This window comes from Oryzias melastigma, linkage group LG4 (genome assembly GCF_002922805.2).
Source record: "Oryzias melastigma strain HK-1 linkage group LG4, ASM292280v2, whole genome shotgun sequence".
Lineage (NCBI taxonomy): Eukaryota > Metazoa > Chordata > Actinopteri > Beloniformes > Adrianichthyidae > Oryzias > Oryzias melastigma.
In genome coordinates, this window is record NC_050515.1 from 17,431,262 (window position 1) to 17,459,117 (window position 27,856).

General features: G+C 38.3%; 1 protein-coding gene across 6 annotated transcripts in view; it reads left to right on the plus strand.

Moving 5' to 3' along the window:
* Positions 1 to 27,856, plus strand: part of LOC112150267 (discs large homolog 1-like protein) — a 101,032-nt gene that overhangs the window by 16,742 nt on the left and 56,434 nt on the right. The window contains exons 1-3 of one of the 6 annotated variants that reach the window (XM_036211575.1): positions 1,951 to 2,595; positions 11,941 to 12,390; positions 16,760 to 16,882. The exons of 2 other annotated variants lie outside the window; for them this stretch is intronic. In XM_036211575.1, coding sequence (XP_036067468.1) covers positions 2,533 to 2,595; positions 11,941 to 12,390; positions 16,760 to 16,882 — 636 coding nt within the window. In that variant the 5' untranslated portion in view covers positions 1,951 to 2,532. Of the gene's footprint in view, positions 1 to 1,950; positions 2,596 to 11,940; positions 12,391 to 16,759; positions 16,883 to 23,044; positions 24,380 to 27,856 lie in introns of those variants that run through there. 3 more of the 6 variants (XM_024278418.2, XM_024278420.2, XM_024278419.2) reach the window with 3 other exon arrangements.

Sequence of the window (27,856 nt, forward strand, 5' to 3'; positions counted from 1 at the left end):
GACATAGTTTGTGCAGAGCAGCATCAGAAATTTGCCTTCCTGCAGGCGGTGCTGTTGGCGCTGAGTAAGCATGCCCTTTCTTCTCAACATCCTTCTAATGACAAGCTATGGTGCTAGCTTACAGCCCCTCACACCTCCAATCTAATAACTGGTGCAATAGAAATGGCGAGCTATCTGAGCTTTTCAGCCATACAGTTTTGATCCAGATACCAGCTCGGATGAGAAAAACTGAAGAGGTACCGTATTTTCCGGACTATAAGTCGCGTTTTTTTTCATAGATTCAATGTCCCTGCGACTTATACTCCAGTGCGACTTATATACGGAATTTTTAATGATGAGATATGGACCGTAAGTCTAGAGTGCCCTCTTATGGTGATCTATGCAATTACTTTAATACGGTACATGGATCTAGTCGTCCACAAGTGGATGGATCAGTATGGAGCTCAGCATGGAGTTTAAGCCCAGCCGATTGTAGCAGCTATGGCAGATTTTTTCATCTGCTCCTGATTCACAATAATTTAAATAAATAAATACTCAGAAATGCTATTTTAATTCTAATTTTCTGTATATATGTCCCCCATCATGACAAAAAGTCTACAAGAACATGTTAAAACACTAAAAATACATTATTTAACAGAGTGGGTCTTAAAGTGCTGTAAAAAGTTTAAAAATCACATAGCGCTTCAAATTCTAGAAATGGTTCACAAGATACAAAGAGACACCCTCCACTGTTTCATGCGTGGATCAGTCTGTGTGTCGTTTATCAGACTGTCTGGAACCACAGCGCTGTGGTCCATTGAGGTTCCTCCAATGCATGGTCTACTCTGTACATGACAACTGTATTTTTTGTAATCTAGTTGGCATGTTGTCGTTTTTGAAACATGGTTTCATGCTGCTAATATCCAAGACACTTGAGAGTGAAAAAAAGCTCCTCATTTGTTTATTCAGTACAAAAGTAGTGTTGCACGTGTCCTGTGTTGACACACTGAATGGAATGTTTGGGGTCACAATTGTGCAGTCATTGGCTGGAATTATAACAGCAAAAAAGTTATCCATGTTTTTATTGTAAAGTATACACATCTGAAAGACTTTTGCATAGACAATATTTAAACAAAAAGTATATTTTACAAATCTTTTAAATTATTTTAAAGTAATAACAATAACATCAACGGAGTGCAGATCCCAATGAAGCATCTAATATCTCACAATGCATGTAGTCGCGGATCATGTCAGCTTTGTATCACTTGAACATTGCTCACCCATCAGTTTGAGCAGTTGAGGCAGTAATGCCTCAGGCTGCTGCAGCACAGCGGAGACCTCCATCCACCTCCAAGCAGTGCTGCACTGCTGACTTAGCCCTCAGTTCAGATCCTGCCTGCAGGTTCTGCAGGACTTAAAGCTCCTCCAACAAGCTCTCTGCAGACAGGAATTCTGGTAGAATAATCTGAACTCATTGAGCATCTTTTTAGCCAGTGAAAGGCTCAGGTACGATCCTTCCTTACGCTGCTCTTTTACCTGTCCAGTAGATGTCACTATTGTAGCATTTTAATCGTTTTTTTGTTTAATAAAAAATTACATAATACATGACGAATGAATTTTGCGTTGAGTGTCCTTTTGTGCTGGCTCATGTAAGAGAAGTTTTCTGCTTCTCTGGAACCTTTTTTTTATACAATTTCTACTTTTCGTCAAGCTAGTGACAGAATTTATAGTGTTGTGACCTTTACTGTAACCTTTACCCCCTCGTCTTTAGTGTTTAGGACACAGAATGTAAAAACAAGAGGTGACAAGAAGTATTAGACACATTTTTAAATGAGTCGCCTCTGTGTGCAGGTCTCTGCTCTTAGTGTCTTTCCTTCTATATCTTATTGATCTTAGTGTTGAGAGGCGGGCTGAGAGAGAGTCAGTGGAGCGAAACCGAGGGAGAGGGGGAGAGAGAGGGAGAAGGGCAGCAATCGAGGCAGAGAAGCAAACACTTTGAGAGAGACAGAGGAGACACAGGACCGGGACTGCTGCTGCTGCTGCTGCTGCAGAGGACATCACAGAACACATCCACACTGACACACACACACTCATTCATGCACACACAAACACACAAAAAGGCTGACACACATGCTGACAGCATCAACACGCTGAGCAGACACACGTGCTAACACATTCTCACTCATATTTACACACACTGAGGCACGGGCAGGCTCTCACCATGTTTGCCTCCTGACCTGCTCTGAGGATTACCCTGATGAAGATGAAGATGATGATGGTGATGAGAGCGATGGAGAACGTGAGGGAGAGGATGCTGGCCTGCCACAGCTGAGGACTGTAGCCAGGCGGTGGGGGGTGGGTCGGTTTTGGGGTGGTGGGGGGGCAGCAGAGTGGGGCATTGTGGGACAGTATGGAGCGCAGTTGATGGAACACATGCAAATGCATGTGTACGTGTGTGCGTGTGAGTGCGCGTGGAGGTGTGTGAGTGTGAAAAGTGTACATGAAGGCTAGGATGCCCCCCCAGTGTGGGACCAGCTAGCTAACGTTAGCCACATGTTGTGCCACTGCAAAGTAGCATGCACCAACAACACCATATCTCTGATGTTTGGATGCAAGGTAGGTGTTGAGTTTCCTACTTGTGTGGTTCTCAGTGTGTGAGTGTGGGGAACAGACACTTTGGGCAAACCTGGAAGTAAAGCTCAGTGAGAGGGACACTGATGGAAGCAGAATGGCCAAAGATAGTAAAGGAATAGGAGATGACTGAGCTTGTGAAATGGGTTTATGGTTGGGGTAAACAAAGGTGAGAAGCAGTGGCCTGTAGCACATTGTGAGAGCGCTGTGGCTGTGCGAGTGTTAGAGGGACAGACATGACAAGACACTTGAAGGCAGGCTTGTGTTTTGCTGTCTGATTTCATATTTTGAAGAGCAGTTTTTACTGACATCTTTGCATTCAGACATGAGGAACCTTAAGAATCTGATGTTAAATATTTAATTTGTGCCTAATCGTTTCTTTTTACAGTTACATAGAGGTAAAAGATTTGTTTTCTTTAATGTGTGAGCACATGGTGGGGGAGCTCCTTCTACAATCATCTAAAAAAAAAAAAGCTGGCTCTGTGGGTCTATGTGAAACATTTTTCCAGTAATTCTTTTGTTTGTGAAGCACTCAAAGCCAATAATTAAATGTTACAAACTCAGTGTTTCATGTCAGATTTAATTTCAGAGATGCTGTAAGTAACTTTTACTATCAACTTGAACAGAACACATTTATTAACTTATTTCCCTGATTGCCATGTAAAACAATTACACAAAGTGTCTGTTAAAGCAAAAATAAAACAAAAATAGTCCTTGTTCAGGAGTAGAGAGAACACAAAATATCTTTGGAAACTCAGAGTGGACATCCAAATCGCGAGGCTGATTTCTCCAATTTTCAATGCTAAAATACATAAATTTTTGCAATTTTAAAGAAGTAATCCGTTCCACATAAGTTAAGTTATTTTAGCCACATTCAATGCTTGTTTTAAAATATACAGATTTATAGTCATAAAAAGTAATATTTTACATTTGTTGGTGTTGTTAGTGGGGCCATGAAATGATGAGTGCAGAGTAAAGAAGATTAAATAAAAATGTATATTGTTTTATCTTTAGATTTTTTTGGTCATTGTGTTTAGGTCACCAGTTCATAAAAAAATGTAGGATAACCTTTTTTTATTTTTGACCCACATATTTACGGAATTGAAACTATTTTTTTCAGGTCAAAATTAAAGCTTTTCTGTAATCAGAAATGTTTCTTTGTAAAGAAAAAAATATTGACCTTATCTTAAGTCTCACTTGGGAAATACAGTGTGTGTAATCCTGCACATGTTTGGACTCAATGATAAAGTAAACAATAGAATACATGATTTGTGTAATATGCTACTGTGTAATCCATTATTTAATTTTGTCATGAGAAGTTTCCTCTGACGTTTGTCTCTAGAATAAATTCATGTTCTGTGAAATTGTTTGAGGGACACTTACCTTGTCTGAGGTGGTCTGTCCTCCATTATAAATGCTGAGTTGCTGATTAAACAGCATCAGTCAAAGTTAAACCAGTATGATTTTGTCAAAATTGTCAGTCACCATTCTGCAAAGTAGTGAACTGTTGAGTGGAAAATCAACATTTGAAATATTAAAGCTAGCCCCATGTGTGTAAGGAGCAGCTTATTTGATGCTGAGGATGACTTAACGGATCCTTCTAAAACCTGGAACTAGACAGAGAAAAAGAAGAAGGAACATTTTTATCAGTCCAGAAACCTGGAGGCTGAGAGGAGGGAGTTTGTTTTACCAAAGTGTACAGTGCTTCTGAAAAAAAAATCCTGTGAGCCATGAGACTGTGTTTGTATACTGTATGAGTTTATGCATTCCTAAGCACGCTGTTGCCTAATGCAGCAGCGAGGCTATAATAATCTGTATGGACTCCACTTCTGTCCTATTAGATCACCTCACTATGACAGCCTGTTAGATAGAGGCTGGCCAAGAGACAACTGCTACACTGGGGCTAGAGAGAGCGATACACAAGTGAGCCGCCATAGAAACCGTGGTTTTTGTCCCACAGAGGAGGAGCTATAGAGAAGAAAGAGTGACTACGGTATTAAAGATGTAGTCCGAAAGATACTTTTGAGACATGCATTTACTTTTTGAGATATAATTTTGCTTTTAAAGAAGGAGACCTTAGAGATGTTGCATTGCCGGAGGAGCTAATGTTTCTTATTAGTTTGTGGAAAATGTCTTAAAGCTATTTAAGCTTCATCATGGTGGTCAAGGGGCACATAAAATATTTTTTTCTTTTGCCTGTGAACTCTTAAATGTATTAAGAAGTTGTAATAAAACAAAACCCCTTTTGTGTGGTGACTGCCTTAAAATTAGTTTATTATTATTGGTGTAATCTACAGAAACACAGACAGGCGTGCTAGCAACATCTTGTTTACCACAGTTTCTGATACATATCACCATGGTATTTGTATGTTTGGCTCTAAAAAAGATATTAAAAAGTAAAAAAAAAAAAACAAACAAAAAAAAAACAGCTTTATTGCCCAAAAAGCAATACGTATGCTGTGCATTGGCCACACATTGAAACTAGAATAACTGGGGAGTTATGTTCAAAGTAGCTTTATGGCAAATACAGCAACACACTGAATTTATCTGTTTCTTTAATGGATTATTACAAACAAACAAATCCTTTCAGAAATTTGAGTCCCACATTTATTTATTTATTTATTTTTGTCTAAGCTGCACGTTTCAGTGCAATACTAACGTACCAATATGTTGCTCCCTAAAACATCCCTGTCTTCACGCAATACTGCAAGAGGCCTTTAAAATATGGCTGCTTCATGGCTCTCTGTGGGATAGTAGACACGGGAATGAAGAGAATGTTACTTTAATAAGTAGCTTTGTATTCATTGACAGTGAAATCCAGACTCCTCCCACCAGTAAACACAGTTTGTAACAGGCTGTTTCGGTCTGTGCTTTTATAATTTATTGGCATTGTAAATAAACAATAGAAGTTTAAGAAGAAATATTTTTTTGCAAATAAATGAAAGGTTTGTTTGTTATAATATTTGGACAATTTTCACAAAAATGACGAATATGTTATCAGAATCAGATAATGATGCTTTTTGTTTGAGTCTTTGAGAACCTTTCTAACAGTCTGATCACATTTTAGTCAAGCATTAACTGTTATTTTTGACACTTTTATTAAAGTCGGATTTGCAGTGAAGAACTCAACAATAACAAAAATGCAGGAAAGAAACTTCTCAATTTTCTCACAATCCCACAACTGCAAACCCTTTTCAAGTTCATTTTGTTTGCTTATAACATAACCGTCAGTGATTTTGTTGATGAATCCATGAAAAGCCAATAAGGCAACTGTTGAATTAGTGGAATACAGTTCTGTTCCTATTTTGACATTCTATGGTTTTAGTTTGAAATAAAACTCAATCCCTGTTCTGCTTGAAATTGACAAATCAAATCATTGTTAAAATCTGCTAAATCTTAGTGGCATGCATTAGGCAAAAAAAAATGCTGCATTAATTTGAAAGATATGATTCCAACATGAAAGTGCATTTAGACACAAGAGACTCAGCTTCTTTTTTCATTAACTTGCCTGTAACCTGTCCATTCCTGAGCCTCTTAAAGTGCCTAAGAAGATAAATCAAACCCACCTTAACAAGGTCTGACATTTGAACACATTTAAAATAGATGAAGCTGTACTTGTATTTCTGCAAAGGTCGGGGTATTTGTCCTGAAGACACTTTACTCACTGAAACCCCCATGAAGCAAGAAGATGGAAAACTGCATCAAGGCTCATGTGTTTTGTTACCTAATTAAAAACCTACTTAAAAAATGTATTAAAAATAGAATGTTATATTTGACCAGTTTGCTTTCTTATTTCATCTTGTTTTTTTCTAGAGAAGAATTTAGAGTGCTTGAATTATGTGTTTGTGACAAAAATGTGCTAATGGTGCGCTTTAAACAAACACGTTTTTTTTTTACATTTTTGGCAAAACTGTGAAGAAACATTGTTGGTCATCAGCTGTAGGGATTCTTTTCTTAGCTGCTTTCTGATTGAGCATTGAAGAGTGTGCGGCATGAGAGATGGAGAGGAAGAAGAGATGCAAAGAAAGAGAGAGATGAAGGCACGCCTGTGTGTGTGCAAGAAGTTCCTTATGGCAGAGGATCCCCTGCTCTTTCATATCTCACCAAGCGTGACTAACGCCTAGCTTTACTCTGACGCACACACATTTACACACTCAAACTGGCACACACACACACATGTCCTGGGATGCTGAATCTGCTCCCAATCTAGTCACGTTTCTTAGGCTCGGCAGGGCTGGCTGACACACTATCACATGACAGCCATACTTTGCATGTGCATCTTGCTGTGCATACGTGCATAATTGTGGTCAGCAGGCATTCTGCCGGCACTGCCCTGTTGGAGAATATTCTCTTCTTCGTTTTTAAGCTTGCAGCATATCTCGAGTCATGATTAAGGGAAAGCCTTATTTGGCTGCTTCTTCATGTTTGCACGCATGTTGAGGTGTTCTTCTGCTGCGAGAATACAGACAGCTGAGTCTGTGCGTGCATGACAGTTCCTACATGTGAGTGCAGAGGGCAGTTGCAGCAGGACTGTGACAACAGGGTGAGCCATGCAGATTCCCCTCATGGTCTTAGCGTCCTGTCGCTCAGCCAGTGCTCTCCACAGGACTTTAAATAATGGAGCAATCACAGTGATCACAGCGAAAAATGGAAAAAAAAATGGGATGAAGCACACAAAGCAGGTCACACAGGCTCATTTTGTCTAAGCAGTGTTTCCTTTTAATCCCAGTTAAAATTAGGTTACAGAGCAGTAAAGCAGGGGACACCATGTCTGTTTTAATTCCCAGGCAGGCCCCATGTGCACCCACCCGCTCCTCACCTCAGAACATTTCAGGATTGATAATGCATCTTATTCTAGTGTGAGGTCACAGACAGTTTATTTGCTTGATATCCTGCAGTTATTAGAAGTAACATGTACATCCCTAAATGCCTATTGATGCAAGTGTGCATCAAACCACTTTGGCTCTAAATTTACCTTAATTTATAATCCATTTGAAAGCAAAAACATGTTATTTTTTTAAAGCTGAGAGAAATTCAAGGGTTAAGGGGTTAACCACTTCATGGATTAATGTCTTGGAATTAAGTAAACAAGTATTTTTGATGGCCACTTGCTAATTATAGCAACACAGACAGCTATACAATTGTTTCAAATGTGGTAGTTTATTTCCTAATATAGAGGTGTGATCATCTATTTGAGTTAACTTGTAAGTCATAGAGGCACAAAGATGTCAAATCAGAAAATTAAACCTTTATTTATAGTAGCATTAGACTCTTACTTTGACCTAAAAACCAACTTTACGAAATAAAAAAAAGAAGTCTTTGTTGTTGTTCTCCTGGTTACCTCAATTGGAGGTCAAAAGGTCATCCTAATAGGATTGTCTGGGTGACTGTCTGGCTCTCTGCAGGCGATGTGAACATATCTAATCTATGAGCCACAGGCTGTAGGCTGTTTGTCTAATGTTGGTGTTAATTTCAGCCTTTGCTTGCTTATTAGCTCAGATCTCACAGATCAGAAATGTACCTGATCGGATTTAACATTATCATGTTAAAGCATAAAACGCTTTTAATCACAAATCATTTTATTTTTGAGACTTTCGCACTTCAAACATGACTTAATATCCAATCTCTTTTGGACAGTATATGTCATGTTTATAACAAAATTAGATTACAGACAATTTTTTAAATATATTTTTTTAATTCAGTATCCAATAGGGCTGCCACAAACAGTTATGTTAATAGTCAAGTAATCACTGGTTATTTTTTTCAATTAGTCAACTAATCGGATTATATGTAAAACACACATCTTAACCATCGTTACCTTTAAATTTGAAGTGTTTAACCAGGGGTATTCAAGTCCAGGCCTCGAGGGCCGGTGTCCTACATGTTTTCCAACCAACCTTCCATTGAAGCTCCTTATTGGCTAAACATACCTGATCCTGGAAATTAGCAGCCAATAAGGAGCTTCAATGGAAGGTTGGTTGGAAAACATGTAGGACACCGGCCCTTGAGGCCTGGACTTGAATACCCCTGGTTTAAGCTATATGCTAACTAAAAATAAAGATAATTTGGATGATAGTTTATTAAACCTTTAATGAATCATGCTGCTTTTTTACTTCATTTGTTTCTGGGATAGGGCTGCACAGTGGCGCAGTGGTTAGCGCTCTCGCCTCACAGCGAGAAGGCCCCGGTTCGAATCCTGGCTGGGACCTTTCTGTGTGGAGTTTGCATGTTCTCCCCGTGCATGCGTGGGTTTTCACCGGGGACTCCGGCTTCCTCCCACCGTCCAAAAACATGCTTCATGGGTTAATTGGTGACTCTAAATTGCCCCTAGGTGTGAATGAGGGAGTGAATGGGTGTGTGATTGAGGCCCTGTGACAGACTGGCGACCTGTCCAGGGTGTACCCCGCCTTCGCCCTTCAGTAGCCGGGTTAGGCTCCGGCACCCCCGCGACCCCGAAAGGGAAGAAGCGGTCAAGAAAATGGATGGATGGATGGATGTTTCTGGGATTAAATCAAATGAGGTTGGCAATCGGAAACAAAGATAAAGTTTTGGTCTCACTGACTCAAATTTAACAAAAGTCAATTTTGTGGTTCTGAACGCTCACAACTGTATTCAACTTCACTATACTCTGATTCTATATAATTTCAAACTGTACGATGTTCTTGCTCATAGCCAGGAAAGTTAGAATTTCTTCATGTCTTGCAGAAAGACTAGATCTCTTTTCAGAGCAGATGTTCCCTTCAGCAGAGACATTTCACTCCGATGGGTAGAAGTTCCAGGGATGCACAGAAAATATTTAGCTAATAAGTTTGCTCTCTGTTTGCGCTAATGTTAGTTTAGCTTATCTTACCTAGATGATGATCTCATTTCAGGGTTATCATACTCAATCACAACATGCTTCCTCTTCAGGTATTCATGCATTGCCATAGTGCTGCCATCAAACACAAGTTCTGCCTTTCTAATAGTGAATTGGACGCTTTTTTCTTTTATTTGTTTTATTTTTTCCCACACTTTCAAGCACCGTTGACTGTTGTTATGGTACACTCCCTGTGACATCACTACTGACCCGGATTAGCACTACTGCCCATGTGTGTGAAAGACAATGGCAGATGCAGCATTAGAAAGTGCACACTGTAGTTTTGAGATTAAAAAAAACAAAAAACAATAACAACTAATTAGTCGACGACTTTTAATAGTCGACATAGTTGTGACTAATCGGCAAATTGTTGCAGCCCTAGTATCCAAGTTTGTGCATACAAACAAAAATATTTATATGAAGCATGAAATTAAATTTACCTGAATTTAATAAGTGTTGCAGAAATGTACTGAATGTATGAAAGAAATAAATAAATAATAATAAATGATCTGTGTACGGTGAATTTTTCTTGTTTTTGTTTGTAGAGTTGTTATCCTGCTTTTGAGTTGTTCTGATGACTCTGAACATTGTTTAGGATTTGTAAAATGTTGCGTTTATCACAATTCATTGTTTGACCTCCTTTGTATTTCAGCTCTGGAAGTCCTGCTTGTTTTTGGTTCACACCAGCTTCTGTTGTAATCATCACAGCTGTTCCTCGTTTCTCATTAGTTGTGTAGATTGCTTAATTTTTTCTGGTTCATGTCAACTGTGTACAATTCTTGATATACTTTTTCTCTTCTGGTCCTGGTTTGCATATGCGTACAGTCATTAATTTTACACAGTCTGAATTGTTCTGCTTCCAATCTCAGTTCCTTGTTATGCATACTGCCATAATTATTTTATTGCACTTGTATTAAGAAACATTTCTTTGATCGTTTAAAGATAAATTCTCCTTTTCTTACCACTAAAAAAGGATTTGGAGATGATAAATTTTAGGCAAATCTACATAATGAGTGATGTGTCTGGATCAGGTGATCCTGCGTCCTTTAACGCTAAAAGAATCATTTGGGTCACTTTCATTTAGACCAAAAAATCCCAGTGAGAACCAGAAAGCCCCACTTCACTGTTTAGAAAAATATCCTTTGTTTTTGTGTCCATTAAGCCATTAATTTATAAAATGTAGGTTTTAAATAATTCAATAACTAAATCAGTGTTGTACTTTTCTATATATAACAGTTTGTACTTTAGGCAGCAGCACATACAAACTACTTTCAAAATAAAATACACCCTATGCCAGACAGGATCCTCCTGGTGCGGCAGATTTTCTTGAATTAAAAATGCACAAAACTTTAACATGATATGAAAGCATGAAAGCAATTTTTTATATATATACATATAAATGCAATCCTATACCTTGAGTTTATCCATCTGAACAACAATTAGATGCGGTTGTGCAGCACAGAAAAAAGGGCTTCAAGTTCATTCTAATAACAATGCCTCGACAAAAGATTACAAATTTTACCAACATTTTTTCAAGTTATCTGACATGTTAAAAATCGAATTTTACATGCCAAAACTTAAATGGACCAAAACTACAAACCCATTATTTATTCAAATCATTAGTATTTTTCTTCAAAGCCACAGAACCACAGTGAAAGAATAAAAGAACTACAGAGTCTCAGGTTGCAGACCCCTAGTCTGGATGGACTGATATATCCATTCAGTGAGAGAAGGAGCTTCCTCAATTCTGCTGAAATTGTGGATGAACATTAAATTAACAGTTGGCGTGAGACCTTTCATCTCTCTCACATCAGCCTCGCTAGCTCCTTCAGTGAGTTCTGCCCGATAAAGCAGAAAAAACATGGGACACTTTTTAAAGAATATAAATAGAAGCTGGGGGAGAGTGTGTGGGACTAGAGAAACACGGGGAAAGAAGTAGCCTGGAAAGGAAGGATGCATGATAAGTGTAGTGGAAGATGGAGCGAGAGCGAGGTTATTTCCCAAGGCAAGTTCGACTCCTGTTCACTGTCCCCGCTGAGTTTTGAATCTTAGTTTGCCTGAAAACTTTAGGTTGGGGTCTTCTGTGTGTGTCAGTGCATTCATGCATGTGCCAACACATGAAGCTTGAGAAACAATTACCTCCATGCTGAGTGTACACCTGGACTCCCCCATGTGTTCTCCCACACGAGCTGTACTTCACAAATATTCTTCTTTACTTTAGTCTAACTCTAAGTTTCAGCCTTGTTGTAGTTTTTTTTCTGCTTTACTAAATCTTCTGATCTAACTGCTATTCTAAATTTCTCTTGTGAATAATTCTTTCTTCCTCTTTTTCTCTTTTCTAATTTCTTCCTAACTTCCCATACCTCACATCCCAAACCATTTCTTAAAATGTACTTTCACATTTTTTATTTTATTCCCAACCGTGAAACTGGTTTTCCCCCTTCCCGTCACCTCCACCTTCCCTATCACTATAGAAGTATCGGTATCAAGAAGAAGAGGGGGCATCACCAGGCGCTCCGAGACTCCTCCAGCACCCATGTCCTCATCATTCAATGGGCATAGCCAGAGAGCTGAGGGATGGAGGGACCCTGGAACGAGATGGAGGGACCCTGGGGAGGGACGGAGGGACCATGGGGAGGGACGGAGGGACACTGGGGAGGGATGGAGGGACATTGGGGAGGGATGGAGGGACTCTGGGAAGAGAAGGAGGTTCCCTGGGAAGAGAAGGAGGAACCTGGAGGAGAGATGGAAGTTGCATCGGGACAATGGAGCGGGAAAGGCAACGGTCGCTGGCGAGGCATGGATCACTTGGTCGCCACAGCGACCTGCGTGGGGCAGAGCTGGTTCAGGTTGCAGAAAGGCAGCTGTCACAGATTCAACATGTGCATGGATACGTTACTCACACACACATCGCACCTGCTCAGGTAAATAACTTACGCTTTATCTTTGTCCTCGCCTGTGTCAGTATGTTCGAAATCACATCTTTTTGAACCCATGTGTTTATTTTAGAAAAATTAGCATATTAAGAACTGTTTTACATAATTTTATCATAAGTATTACACGTTTGCCTATCAATATGTCTGAAAGAAGCCACCTTTTATTTTTATTTTTTTATCTTTTAAGGCCTGGCCTCTTTTGAACATCAGTAATAGCTTGTGTTTTATTTTTTTAGAACATAAAAGTTCCACTCAACCAAGTAAGGCTGGGAGTTTAGAGGCTGCTGGTCATAGAATGCATAATTATTTCTGAGATTTTTTGGGGGAAAGTCGTAGAAGAAATGTTTGGTTTACACAAACTAATAAAAAAAATAATGGAAGAATACACATTAACATTCAAGGCAGAGCAGAAGGATGCAGATTTCCTGGGGAAAAGTCACGTTAGGTCCTATTGGCTCTGAAAAATGAGGATTATCATGAATGGAGGTGGGCTGACTTTGTAGGAGAGTGGAACACATGACAAGTGAAGATGCTGCAACTGCTTTTCTTTAATGAAATCAGACTAAAGCTGTACCTTTTCTCGGTTTTTACACACAATAAAAAAATATATAATCATTTGGTCTTTACTGAATCTTAAAATTAAGTAATTGTAGCTTTAAATGAACAATAGCCCTTGTCATTTGACACTGTCCTTCTGTTTGTGACAGTAACTTTGCCAAATTGTAAAAACCTCAAAAGACCTAATTTCTTCCTTTAATAAGTCCCTGTGAGTGTCTGTCTGACAAAAGCACCCAATAAGGGACCTGACTAATGGTAGGGTTTGTACTGTGTTAACAGATTTATGAGAATCTTACCAGACACTTTACCAGCGTGGATGAAGAGAAGCTATTCATCACAGCGTAGAGTAAAATATAGCCCAATACATAGTTTCCTTTTCCAATAATGATATAGATACACAGTAGAGGAAAAGTGTTGACTTGAACTGTTTTCAGCTTTAAAGCCCAGATACTTGCAGTTCTTGAATTGAACATAAATTATTTTCAGTAAAAACGACCTATAGAGTAAGATGTCAGGCAATTTGTCCAACTGCTAAAGCTTTGTTCAAACTGGGCCATGCAAAGGGCTAATAGTTTGAGGCTCACCAGAAAGTCCACTGGGGAATTGTAGAAAAAATGGCCGGCCTACACCTGGTTGAAATGCTCTGACACCATTTAAGAGTGGTAAAAATTAACACTGACAACTAAAGAAATCATCGTTGTAAAGACCCAGTGGTCTTTTATTAATGATTATGCTGTTTTTAGTCAGAAATAAAAAAAAATCTGTAATTTTTTGGAGATAATATATGCAGTAATTCATTAGAAATTCGCATGGAGTAAGCCTACCCCCAACTTCCCATCTGTTTACGTGCTTTCCCGCTATCGTATTGCCTCACAACCCCAAGCTAACATTAGTAGTGCAACAAAAAAGCGTGCAGTATTGTAGTTAGTTTATAAAGTTGAGATTTTATAGTTTTGTTCTGACTTTTCCTGTAGTCTCATACTTTCAACTGGAGCTTTTCAGGCCAATGACATTATTATTGACTTGGGAATTACAAAGTCCTTTTTCTCCAGGTACTTAAAATTCAGTGATACAGCCTCGACTCACCTTCACGCAAAGACTTTCTACCAATTGGATACTGATGCAGGACTGTGCATGTATAGGCTTCATTCAAATGCTTGTCCCCCTTTTTTAGTAATGAGGCTCATTACTATCTCTATTCCACAGTCAGTTGGTGCCTGTCTGGCTCCCCTCTTTGCTTTTCTGTCCTCTATCTCCTTCTAACACGTCCATTGTCACACAATGAAGCTTGGTAATCTTTTTATTGGTCAGTTAGACTGTGTCTGTCTTCAGATTAGCTCTTGCATGGTTTTATTCACTTCCCCTCACTGCACTAAAGGGGTTAGCTACCATCTAACAAACGCAACCATATGTCCTCATTTCGTAGCACGTGCTCACGTCTCCAGATTTGTTCTTCAGGGCAACTTGACTTTAAAGGTTGATCTAGAAGACGTTCCTCTGCTCATTTGAGTGGCTTTGTCGGCTTTAGCTGCTGATGGGGAATTCAGGTGTATGTGCTGACTACTTCAAAGGTGTGCCTTTAGAAAGTCCATCCGCCCTGAAGAACAGATTCCTGTAATAATACCATGTTTTTTGCGCTCATGCTTGCTTTTTAAGCTCAATAATCATTCTTTTGGATTGCTGAAACCACTTCATGAAGTCTTGTGATTACATTTATGTTAGGATTTTGATCGATTTCTTTTAATGCAATATTTTTTTTCTCCGCAGTTTTAAAAAATGGTTCTAATGTGGTTTTATCTGTACCAGAATTACACAAAAATGGAATCGATCTAAATAAAGATCTAGCTTGATATTCATCTAATAAACAGAGCTAGACTAACTTTTAGTGACCTTGGACAAGTTTAGTTGGACTGTTTGAAATTAACTCCATCTCGACTTCTATAAATCTTTTCTAGAAGATGTTCTGAGTTTTCTCACACTATTCATTAGTGCTTAAAGTAATTAAACAGACCTAAATTGCTTTATTTGTCTATCTGTAATGATTTTTTATGGAGTCTTATGTAAATATGCTTATATTAAAATATGCAAACTGACAAACAGACTTTTTTATTATGTAATAGTCAATATAGCTTTTTTTTCCCAAACCAGGATTTTGGAAACTGCTGTCTTCCTTATTTTTCCTTTTTTGTGTCTTTGGTTTCATCGCATTGCCAGCTTGTCCCCCATTAAGTCTTTTTTTAAATGTATTCTGGCATGTGCTATGTACTATCACTGAATTTATTCCTGTGTTGTCAGGAGTCACATGTGTTTATCTGGGTGTGGGTTGGTTACGACAGCCCTCAGCATGCTGCCGGCAGCCAGAGCTGAGGACTGTGTGCATTTGTGGTGTGTCAGCTCCGAGTCATTACACGCTGTCATGTGTTTGTCTTTGTACTGACTCAGTTGTCAGTCACCACGAGTTCAAAGTTTGTCCGCTGGGAAAGCTTCAGACAGCGTTGAAGCTGTTCATGTGCTGGCGTGTGAAAGCAAAAGTTGCTGAGGAGCTCCACCTTGTGACTGACTAACACAGACCTTACCTGTGAATGTATTTTTTTTTTATTGCTTCATATAACAGTACATGAAAGAATGCATGGTCATATTTTTTCTGTTTGTCCATAAATGAGACACTAATTACACTAGGATGCATGCCTCCATATTTTGTTTGCATTTTGCAGTGTATACGTGCACATGAAAACACCGCATCATTATCAACACTGATCTGTGGTGTCATTTCTGCCTGCAAACGTGTCTGTTTGCAGCAGGGTATTACGTCTCTGTCCTCATAAAACCCGCGCTGTGGAACTCCTGTGTTTGTGGCCATCTTGTGTGTTTTGCTGCTGGGGATTTTGGGTATTCAGTTTATTTTGAGAACTCCTCCTTCCCAGATGGTGTGTGTTTATGTGAGTGTGTGCATGACCACAGGTGCTGGATCTGGCTTCCCTCTGCATAACAGATGGACCTGCCATCTTGTTCTCCCCATGTACATGTTCCTTTCTCTTTTTTTGTCTCTGCAACTTTTTACATAAACTCTTTTTTTTTTAAGGGGGGTAATATTTAACATAGTAAAATAGATAATAGTAAACAAACAAACAAAGACTTATCATTATAAAACCTCCTAACCACAGTTTGCATGTGACTTGCTGCTGTAAAATTAATCATGTTTTCTGTGGAACCTTTTATGTAAGTTAAGGAATCTCATTCAATCTTGAATGGGGATTCTTATTGTGTACCACGTAAACAAGCTTCATGACACTTTAGTTCAGATAGCGCTCTGTCAGACTTTCAAGTTTTCCATTACCGTGCAGCTTCATGGGAGCGGCTGATTTAATTTTGAATGAACTTGGGCCCAAAGAGGATTTTTTGCACGTTTTTGTCTGTTGTTACATCAACTGACTTCAAATGCCTCTTTTTGGGGGGGAATCTTCATGAATCACTGATTTTAATTTATGATAACGTTTATTTCCACAAGTTCGTTTTGAGGATCTGTTTTTACTTGCGTGATTCAGGAACATTAAAGATATAAATCTCTGTGGTTATAGTTTCTATTACACTTTTCTGCACAAATATTTTATTTATTTTCATCGTTTTTCTCTCTTAGATAGACAGTATAATTTTCAGAAAACCATTTGTCAGTTTCTGCCCCGTCATTTAGAATTCCACATTTTCCCTACCCGAAGCCAGAAGTTCAGTGCATTAAAGTGCATCTCTTTGTACTGTCTGTATTTGTTACATAATCTGGAGTTCTGTCTGTACACTGTAGGCAGAATCTCCCGAGATTCCCTTTGATGAAGAGGCGTGGCCTCATCCAGAGGGAGAGAGGCTGAACGAAGTCCCAGCCCCGCCTTTCTCTTCCCTCTATTCACGAAGCCACGCCTACTACCAGGTAATCCTGCCTTTGTAGCTATGCGTTTTCAAACACGTCGTTCTTCTTGCGTCATTGTCTGTCAGTCATTTCTTGATGCATGCAGATCCATTCAGTTTTTATTTTTTTTTGTTTTTATGTGTATTCCCCTCAACATAATTTATATGTATGTCACATTTTTTGAAATGGTAATTTGTTAATAATGTATCTTTGAAGAATTTCACTATGAGTATTTGGAGCTAAATGCTAGAGGGCTCAGACTTAGTGACAGATGGAATCCAATGAGGGGAAAAAAAATCTCCAAACTTGTTTATATTTTTAGAGGAAGTGGACACAGCTGGATTGAAGTAATAGAATAGAAGATCAAGTTAATTAAATTCTTTCTGTAGGACTTTAATTAGATTTGTTTTAAATTTATTATAGGATTTCCCTTTTAAATGTCTTCTGCACTAACAGTTTGAGCCTCAACTAAAACAGATTTTTTTTTTTATAATTTGGTGCACTTCAATTTTGAATTATGGCCACATATATAGGATGCAAACTGTTATTCTTGACATGCTAATGTCAAGAGAGTTTAATTGAGTTTTTTGTTACAGCCAAACTTTCAATAACATGTCAATTAAAAGTAACATGTTGTGAGTTCATGCTGCTTCTTTTGAACTAAGAAGTGTTAGCATAAAAAGTTTAAGATCAAACTTAGAAGAACAAAATGAGACTTAGAAAGGAGGCTTAGAAGTCTCATCCACTATACTTCATGTAGTTTTAGCCATTCAGTTTATGTGTATTTACAGTTTTCAAACTGCAGGGGGCAGCAGAAACCAACAAGCAGCTGATCATCTTTCTCTGTTGAAGCCACACAGTTTTAATTCAGAATATTACAGCTAAAACAATGATAGAGTAATATATTGAAGGTGACTTAACAGCAACGCTACCAATCTCCTTTTGTAAATAAATCTATAAAGGACCGAGTCTGATGAATGGACAGAGTAAGAAAGAACATTCTGTCCTTGTCAGTCAGTCTATTCAATAACCTCAGTGTTTTTTTTTTCATCAAGTTAATGCAGATAATTTAGATGGACATAAAGACAGAGTGGACGACAGCAGAGGAGGGGATGAAGACATGACTGTAGACAGAGAGAAGCTAACAGAATTCAGACACGTGGCTTGATGTTAATCAAATCATTAAACCTAAAGCAAGTTGAATGCAAAAGGTGTTAATAATTCTCGAATCCTGTCACGGTCTTACAAGGCTGAGTCTTGTCAATGGGTTTTGTCTTATCTAAAGCATGGATGTCCTTTAAAAAGCAGCCAGTATTTCCTTATCAACATTTAATCCTGTATTTGTGAAAGTAGTGCCACGTCATTGTGCCCTACAAAGTTTTTGTAATTCATTACAGTTACATCATCTGTTGAAAAAAAGAGTTCCTCTTGCAGTGCTGACCACTAAGACAAAGTTCACGAGTGTGTAGCTCAAGCTAGCTCTATTACTCTTATACATTTAAAAACATCCAGGTAATATGTGTACTGTACGCCAGCACATGTACTTTAGATTTAAAATCAAACTGCTTAGAATTATTTTGTCATGCACAAAAAAGCTAAAATATATTTGCATTTTTCAAAAACAGATAAAAGTTTAAGGCAATACTTTATACTATGAAAATGGCGCATGCTTTTGTGCATCTAAATATTGTTAACTTATTCAGATTAAACTCACAGCCTGAAACATATATAGCCTCCATGTAGACCAGATCATTTCACCTGATATTAACTCATAAGCAATATTTAAAAAAATGACAAGTAGGAGATGCTGGTTTTGTCCTCAAGTACTCAGACCTATAATGTCTGAGTATTAATTCAACAATTCTGGTTTGTGCTGAGCCCAAAAGTGGTCATTGTATGTTCTGAAGTTTTTTTTGATCATTTATTAACTGAAAAAGTTGGCAAAATAACATCTCATTGTGACTAACAGACTAATCAGTTTCCTGGTTCCAATAGTAAAATGATTAATCCCAATTGTATGTAATATAAAATAAGAGTACAAATATGATGCAGAATGACAAAGATTTTTAAAATGTGCTCTGCTTGATGTCCTGGCATTGGGTATTCAAAGCAACATATATGGACTTTACACTTGTTTTTCACGCTTAAAAAAAAAGATAACTCTTTGGATAAACATTTCTTTATACAGGGCTGCACGGTGGCGCAAGTGGTTAGCGCTCTCGCCTCACAGCGAGAAGGCCCCGGTTCGAATCCAGGCTGGGACCTTTCTGTGTGGAGTTTGCATGTTCTCCCCGTGCATGCGTGGGTTTTCACCGGGGACTCCGGCTTCCTCCCACCATCCAAAAACATGCTTCATAGGCTAATTGGTGACTCTAAATTGTCCCTAGGTGTGAATGTGAGAGTGAATGGGTGTGTGATTGAGGCCCTGCGACAGACTGGCGACCTGTCCAGGGTGTACCCCGCCTTCGCCCTTCAGTAGCCGGGATGGGCTCCGGCACCCCGCGACCCCGAAAGGGAAGAAGCGGTCAAGAAGATGGATGGATTTCTTTATACTTGACTTCAAAGCATTCTTGTCAGACTTTGTGTTGATACTTTTGTCTTTCCGTCTTTGTCTTTTGTCAATGAGCTCATACTCTAGAATCTATTCCTCTTTATGTCCATTATTTACTAAGAGAGCTTGACATCGGCCTGCAAAATGGGCTTTACCAGAATCTGAAAGGGGTCTAATGGAAGTGTTGGGGTTGGGCCAAAATGGTTAGGAACCACTGGAATATACCATGATATGGAGCTGCTCTGTCTGCCCTAGACTGCCACCGTTCCTCTTATATTGACTTTCGTAAGATGATATTTATTGCAGTTTTACAAACAGTCATGGACAATAAAAACAATGGAATTATGTTTCAGCTTTTGGCTGAGCTGTACTTTTTTAAGCCTACAAATCTTTAATAAAATCTGCCAGTCTACGCAATATATATACCATTTTATATTCTTCTATGCTGCCTTATTTAGACAAAAAAAGGGTCACTTTGTATTCGACAGCATGAAATCTGGAGAAGAAGCTATTTTAATTAAAATAATAATCTAAAAAAAATGGTATTTGAGTTTTTTTTTAACTATTACTACAACCTGTTAAGAATTGAAGAGAAAATTTGGCTCCCTCAGCAGTCAGACATTAATCATGTATGATGTGTGCTTTTATTTAATTGGTTCTGAAATATTAATAGAGTTGGCATTCACTGGCTGACATTTGACTGGAGGGAATGGAAGAAAAAGTAAAAGAGAGAGCTACAAAGAAGGTTGTGGCATGGTCAGTGTCTCACTGAATTGTTTTTGTGTCCGCTGACGGCTCTGTTTACTGTATTTATTGTTATGGTTACTTTATTCCAGACACTATCGCCGTTAGAGGCACATTATGTATTTCATCATAGTGGGTCTGGTTTCTGACAGTTGTAGTAGTTCTTTAGCCCTGTTTTTTAAGGATGTCAAAGTCGTTACTTCACAATGGATTTGGTACTTTTTTGTTTCTTTCTCTAAGTGAAACTAAAACTTTTTATTTAATTTTTTATTAATCATACATGAAACTGTTGTCTGTAATATATTTTTTATTCTCTGTTTTGATGATAAGATTCTACATTTTTATGCCAATGTTAGGTGTGTGTGTGTTGATCGTTGGTGTTGTCGATAAAGTTCACATTTGTTCATCAAGTTGTAACAGCCGTTTGGGTTTTGGAGCCAGAGGTGGCTACACTTGCTAAGGTTTTTAGCTAGCCTCAGCAATGTCTTAAGCTGGAGTTTATCCATAATTCAGGAGGGTGGTGAGACCCAGGCGTTGTTCGGCTTGTGGCACTAAAGAAAACACAGGAAGGAGTTGTTAAAGCTCTATTAAATGCTACAACTGCTTTAGAGTTATTGTAAAACATTGAAAATGATTTAAGAAATGAACATGGTGACCTCTTTAAATAATAGTAATGAATTTAGACTATTCATGAAAACTTGGGATTTTTTAAGGCCTATAAATTTTTATTATAAAAATATTTTCAACACATCAGCCGACTAATTGCAAGACGGGAGTATATCTGTTGGAAAAAGGACTGCAGTCCTGTTAGCTACCACCAGTCCTGCAAAATACAAACCACTTTCATAGACTAAATGCTTTTACCATAAACACACACACGAACACACTCACAAACTGATGAGTGCATTAGAGGCACTGTTGAGTCCAGTATTGAGCCTAAGGGCAATTTAACTTGTGGTCCTCTGCCGATTGGTGAAAATCTACTCATAGACTACATCTACTCTGCCATAGTCACCCCATGATAACACAATGACCTGTGGGTAAAAAAACAAAAAACAAAAAAAATCGATTAGTGTTTTATGATTAAAGTTAACTCTTTGAATAGTAGTCCATTAGAGCCAGAAATGTTTGAAACCAACGCCTAGTTTTAGCCAGAGATTTAAATACCCCAGCTCCAACTCAACTGTTGAGCCACAAGAAGCAATTTGGTTACACGTTAACACATTTTTTATCCAAATATTAGGTACTAATGGATACAAATAATGAAAACGCATTTTTTCATTTTGTGACCATCAATCATAAAAACTGTCGTACTGACAGTCAAAGTGAGTTTAGGCAGCTCAATAATTGTCATTAACAATGACAGGCACATTTAAAATAGTGTTTTGTGTGGGTAATGCTTGTTGCTGTTGGGTTTCTTCTTTTGCTTTAGAAAAACTACAGAAAAAAAATAGGCCGAACAGCAAGTTACTTCTGTTATACTAGGACACGTTCACTCTGGTCTGTTTGATCCACATCAATGTTAGTTTCTCTGGATGGTTCCATTTGTTCATTATTTGTAAGGTCTGGTATAAAAGTTCACAAGAATTCTGGTTCAGACCAAGTATGTGAACACTCAGAAAACCTACGTCATTAACACAAATGGAATACTCAGAAAACAAATTATAAAGGGGAACCAAAGACAAATTCTAGTGAAAATACTGCCTCTTAATGAGCAGCTTTAGTGAGAGATAAATAAAAAAAATATCAGCATTTCATGATTGATCCTGCAGCACCGTCCTAGTGCAAAAGCCCCCCCAATTAACCTCATGTAACCAATCTCATTATTGACTCAGCAAATTGACAAAAAATGCAAACACAACAATAGCAAATCTACTTAGCACAGCTAATCAACAGCGTATGCAATAAACTTAACCTTAACTATGCTTTTCTATACAACCTACTGCTGTGACACAGAGTTTGATTCTTGCTTTCCCCGCCCATGTGTGTCATAGTGTCCTTGGGCAATACAGTGAACCCCACATGACACCCGGTGGCCTGGTTAGCACCTTGATAGCAGTTCTGCAGTCACTGTTGTTTGAATGTTAATATATGCAGGAAATAGAGCAAGATTTCACAATAAAATACTATGATCAGTGCAGTCCAGAGAAAATAACATTTTTTTTTTCAATCTTTTTACCTGCTTATCTAAAAATTAAAAAAAAACTGAAATAAGTGTGTTGTTTTTGTTTTTTCATTCAGTTGCAATCCTTTTATTGTGTGTTCATAAAAGAGTATAAAATATCTCATTTATTTTAATAATAGGAAAGAAGACATTTAGTCAGTCAGGCTTCTGTAAGCTGTTACCATAGATACAGTTCCCAAGGAAATACAGGAAGAAGCAGTGACAAGAGTCCTGCTCCACCACTGGCTAATCCTCTGGGAGGCTAAGGAAGCTCTCTAGGCAAGTTAATTGACTTAAATGTTGGCAAGTCACCTTAAATGAGTTTGCTCAGTAAGGTAAAGCTTAGATTGTGCTTGTCTTTATGCTGCGGATGAGGGATACTGTCAGGATTGGCTGACTGTCTCTCTTCTTCTCTTTCCTCTATGTCTGTGCATACTTTGGGTTTCGGAAATAGAGTGAGTTACAGTGTGTGGGAGAGGCGTGCTGCAGTAGCTGAAATCAACAGAAGAAAACCGTCTACGTTTGTTTAAATACAGCCCAAATAAAAGCATTAAAATGATTTTAAACATGTGCTGCCACATTTTTTTAAGGAGCAAAACTGATTTTTAATTACATTTTAGTTCAGCTTCTTTCATCTTAATGCAGCTTCACAAACATTTTCAAAACCCTTTCTAAACTGTATCTTCCTCAACAGCTGTTGTCTGAGTGTACATGCCTGTTTTAAGGGTGTGTGTGTGAACAACAAAACTTGTTGGAATATTATTGGCTGCATCGAAAGCAGAGGCGGGGCTGGTTGCAGTAATGATATGTGACAGTGAGGGAGAGAGGAGCATCGGGTTGCAGCTCCACTAAAAGGCTGGAAAAACAAATTTGCTAAAACAGAGAAAGAGAGAGCTGTAGGAGGAGGAGGAGGAGGAACCACAGACGTGCAGAATGATTCTTCCAACCATCCACCTACTTCAGATGCTCTCCTCCTTGGCTGCATCCTTCCTCCTCCCTCCTTTCATCTGTTCAGCCGCCTTCTCCCCCCTCCCTTCTTCCTTCCATATTTAATGGGAGCAAGCACAGTGACAGAGGGGAGATTGACTGGTCATCTTCTTGGACTGGAGAGTTGGAGGCAGGGAGGAGGAAAGAGGTGGGGTTGAGAAAAGCGGAGAGTGAACTCCCCCCTAAATAATCAATCTTTATATCCTGCTGTTGCCTGGCCCTCACTCCTCCCTCACTCTCTGCACTCTCTGGTGAAAGGCAAGAAGGGCGCAGGAGAGAGGAGATTTTGGACTCCCAGACATGAAGGATCTGGACTTTTTGCTTGGCTGAAGATTTGATGGGATGATGGACTCATGGACAAACAACACAGAGAACGATGGACTGATGGGTGGACAGATCCACAAAGACCCTGATAAACAGATTCATGCTTTGACTCTGAGCGGACTCTGTCTACCTGCTTTGGACTCTCAACCTCCTCCTCCAGCTCCTCCTCCTCCTCCTCCTCATCTCTCCATCTGCCAACTGATGTGTCATCCCCGAAGACGCTGAAGAAGATAAAGGAGAAAACAAAGCGACAAATCTGCAAAGAGAAGATAAAAATATCAACAAAAGCAAGGCAAGCTTTTAGAAGCCGGTACCAGTGAGGAGGAAAGTTGGATTGTAAATTTAACATCACCTAAAGAGCCAGGAAGGCAAAACAAGATGGGAAAGTCGCCAAAAAGACAAGCTGGAGATGAAACTATGGAGAGGAGCTAGAACATAAACTTAAAGGTGCCTAAAGGAAGAGTAGACAGCAGAAACCATGAACTATATTTTTGGCAACAACACCTTGTATCCCCGCAGTTCAAGGGTAGGAGGGGGATCTGGAGGTCAAGGTGCAGGACCCGGAGTCAAACAGAAGTTGGGTCCCAAAAGAGGCTCCTCTGAGGATTTGGCTCCTCCCCACACCTCGTCTCCTTCCACCTCCTCTCCTGCCTCCTCATCCCCCTCCACGTCCTCCTCTCGCTGGCAGCAGCTCCTCACCTTCTTCTCCAGGAGGAACGCCTTCACAGATTGTATCGCCTCTAATCAGGTAGAGCAAACTTCGTACACACAGGATAGTGGAAGGGAGCACGTAACCTAAGCAGTTTGTGTGCGTTCGTGTGCGTTCTCCAGTTTCAGTTTCTCAGCCAAAACATGGAGGAGATTGAGGCAGCTGGAAGGTTTTAAATTGAGGCTGAATCCATTCCCTGTTTGGTGGTTCAGATTTGTGATAATGTTGTCATGGAAATGAGCCCTGGCATCGTGCATGAAGCTCAGTGAGCTAGTGTGTTGCCATGGCAAAGCCATCATTTAGCTAAGGAGCCTCCACAGTGGAAGTGTACTCTCAAATCAAATTCTTACCACAGAAACTTGTGTTACTGACCTGATGAAAGAGACGGCTCTGTGTGAGTCACTTGTGTGTGTGTGTGGGTGCTGTGTGTGCTACATGTTTTTGTTTTTTTTTTGTATTTTTACAATATAATCCATTAGTGTACTTAAAAACTGACAGAAAAGGGAACTACCATGCAAAAAGGTTTTATAAAGTCATGGTTCCTCTAAAACATATAATTTTTGAAAAAGGAATTGTAAAAACTGTTCTCTCTTTTTTTCAGCTTTTTGCTTCTGTTTCTATTACCAACTAGTGTACTACTTGATAAAAATGTCTAATATAGGCACAGCAACATGAAAAGTCACATGAGGCATTGCATAAACATTATTTTGGAGAAACTTTTGTTAATCTTTAAAAAATGTTTTATTATTCTTTGATGGATCTGATCTGATTCTATGATTCTGTTTATAAGATTCTAACATAACTCCATGACACATTATGTCAACACTTTTGTTTTTTTTTACTGCCTGGTCTCTAATTACATCCACCATAAGTTTATAAAAACATACATCAAAATTAGGCGGGTAACAATTCGTTTTAACAACAATTCGATTCATATCATAATTTGTGGTTGACGATCAGATTCTTAGTAGATATTGGCTCATTTTGAACGATTCAATTCGATCAGATTCACTGACCTAAAAGCAATCCAGGAAATCCTCAGCCAAAACTTCAACCAGTGTGACTCAGAGATAAATACCTTGTACTGAACACTGCAGGTGAAGTGTGTTGTCTGCTGTGGTGGTCATTTTTAGGTTATTAGTAAAATAAACCCACCATGTCTCAATCAAAATTCAATTTTCAGTTATTAATTTATCTCATTTTGATTTTTTTTAATGGTATAGGTGGATTCAATTCATTTCAATTTGATAAACAACTTACATCTGACAGATATATCTGGTTGGATCATCAGAATAGAAATACATTCATCAATTAATTATTACATCCCAAATTACGATAAATGTTTTTTTTTTTCCACAAAGGGAAGACAAAAGAACTGAATAGAAATATGCTCAACAACAGTTGTGTAAAACAATCAATGTTACTTGTAAAAATTGTTTTTTCTTTACCAGTCTTTCATATTTTATCAACTATGAAATATCAAAGAATATGTTTCATTCAGGTGCTGTTTATTTAGTCCATTCATTCAAGACTTTTCTAGTATAAGTACATCCATGAGGGAAGTTAGTTATTCTTGATCATTTATATTTGAGGAGAGATTTTCCTAATCTAGGTTATTAATCCTAAAATCAGACTATGCAATGATCAAAAAAATTGTGAGAAAAAATCCAAGATTCTCCACATCTATTTGTAATTTTGTTAAAAACTAATGTTATTGACAGATGCGTTTTTTTTTTTTTTTTTTTTTTGAAAGAGTAGAAGGGCAATCTCTTCCTAAATAAAGGAACAATTCTTCACTCTTCCACAATGACTCAGTTTTAGGAAAATAAATAAAAAATAATTGTGGTTAAATATCAAATCCAAATTGCTTTAAAAGTAATTGCCCTGACCACTTTTTATGGACTGCAGAGTTCGTTCTCTGCCCTTGCAGAAATCTTTAGTGTCTTGCTAATTAATATAAGAGGTTTGTATTTACGATGCTGTGCCTTGCACTCCGCCTGTCTTTGGGAAGACAAACTTCCTCTGCGGAAGAACACTTAGCCTGTTATGAAACTACTACAAGCCTAACCTCTGTCCTGATGTTGTGTATTAAATATTGACAAAGCATCGTCTAAAATTATGCTTCTGCCTCAGGTGAAAAAAAAAAGATAAAAAGTGCTGATGTTTGTCATGGTGTTTGACTCTGTTTCTAAAAGGCGAGGCTTAGAGAGATGAATTTCAATTTCAGACTCCTTTTTGACTGAAGTAGGCACTGAAATAAAATTAGATAACAGTATTTTAAGTATGTAATACATAATTGTATAAATATATATGTTATTGAACTCAAAAGTAATCTTAAAATCACTTGGTTCAAACTTTTTATTGTTTATTGTTATTATATTTGATAACTAATTATTTTGTCTTTTTCCAGTTTAGAACATGTGGTCATTCAATTTCTGCACTATGTTTATTTTTCCCACCATTAGAGTTTGTTGATTTAACAAAAGAAGCAAGAAAAAAATAATGTATTTGTTTCCCATGATTCTCCTTTGAAAAGAGTCTTTCTTTGGATAGTCTGCATTGTTTGGCAAGTGTGAAAACTTGGCCATACTCTGGCTGGTGTGGACCAAACAAAATCTGTTCCGCTTAAAAACAATTACAAACAACAGTGTGAAAATGAACTAGCTATCCTAAAGCACAGAAGTAGGCTGTGCATATTGAGTAGAAAAGAAGGTTGCAGGCATTTTTTTTCCCAGGGTTAGCCAATTTTCCATCTTGTGTTTTCCTTCCCACCTGCTTAGTGCTTGTTTACACCCCAAATCCTGCGTGAAATTTAAAGATAAACCAAGTCTGCTGGACTGTTGTGGTGTGAAAGTTCTCTGAGAGCTCTTTGTCCTGGTCTATCCTTTCTTTTCCCTATATGCATTGGTTTCTGTGTGTCAAAGGGTGACTACAGTACTTTCTGCTGAGTTTCAACATTTTAAATTTTAATGCAACAACAAACAACTAATGGCTCTGGGAAGATATAATGGTGTATTGATGCTCTTACAGGAGCTTCTAATACATGCACTTGTTTGCTGTTCTAACTTACTGTCTTAGAGCTGGAAATGAATCACTTCTTTGATTTATATTCTTCAAACAAACTGTTTCAAAAGAATTTAAGTTAAACATGTAATACTGAAAAATACCTCCTAAAATGTGGGGTTCCATAGTGTTCTCCATCCTGCTGTGCTGTTACGGTTACTGACAGATCTACAGTTTGATGCATTGGAAAAGGTAGCCATTAAATTGGCAAATGTTTTGTTTGTTTGTTTTTTCTGTGCTTGGCTATTATTCAGTTACTTCTTACTTTCTGATGACTGCAATATCATTTCAGGATATAAAGCAGATTCTCTTAAAAAAAAGCTTCATGATATTTCCATCCTATGGCTCTAATCAATACAGCACTGACTTGAGTGTCATAAAATACACGCCTACAGTTAAACATGTAGTACTGTTACTATTATTGTTACTCTAGTAAACTAAATAGCTGCACAC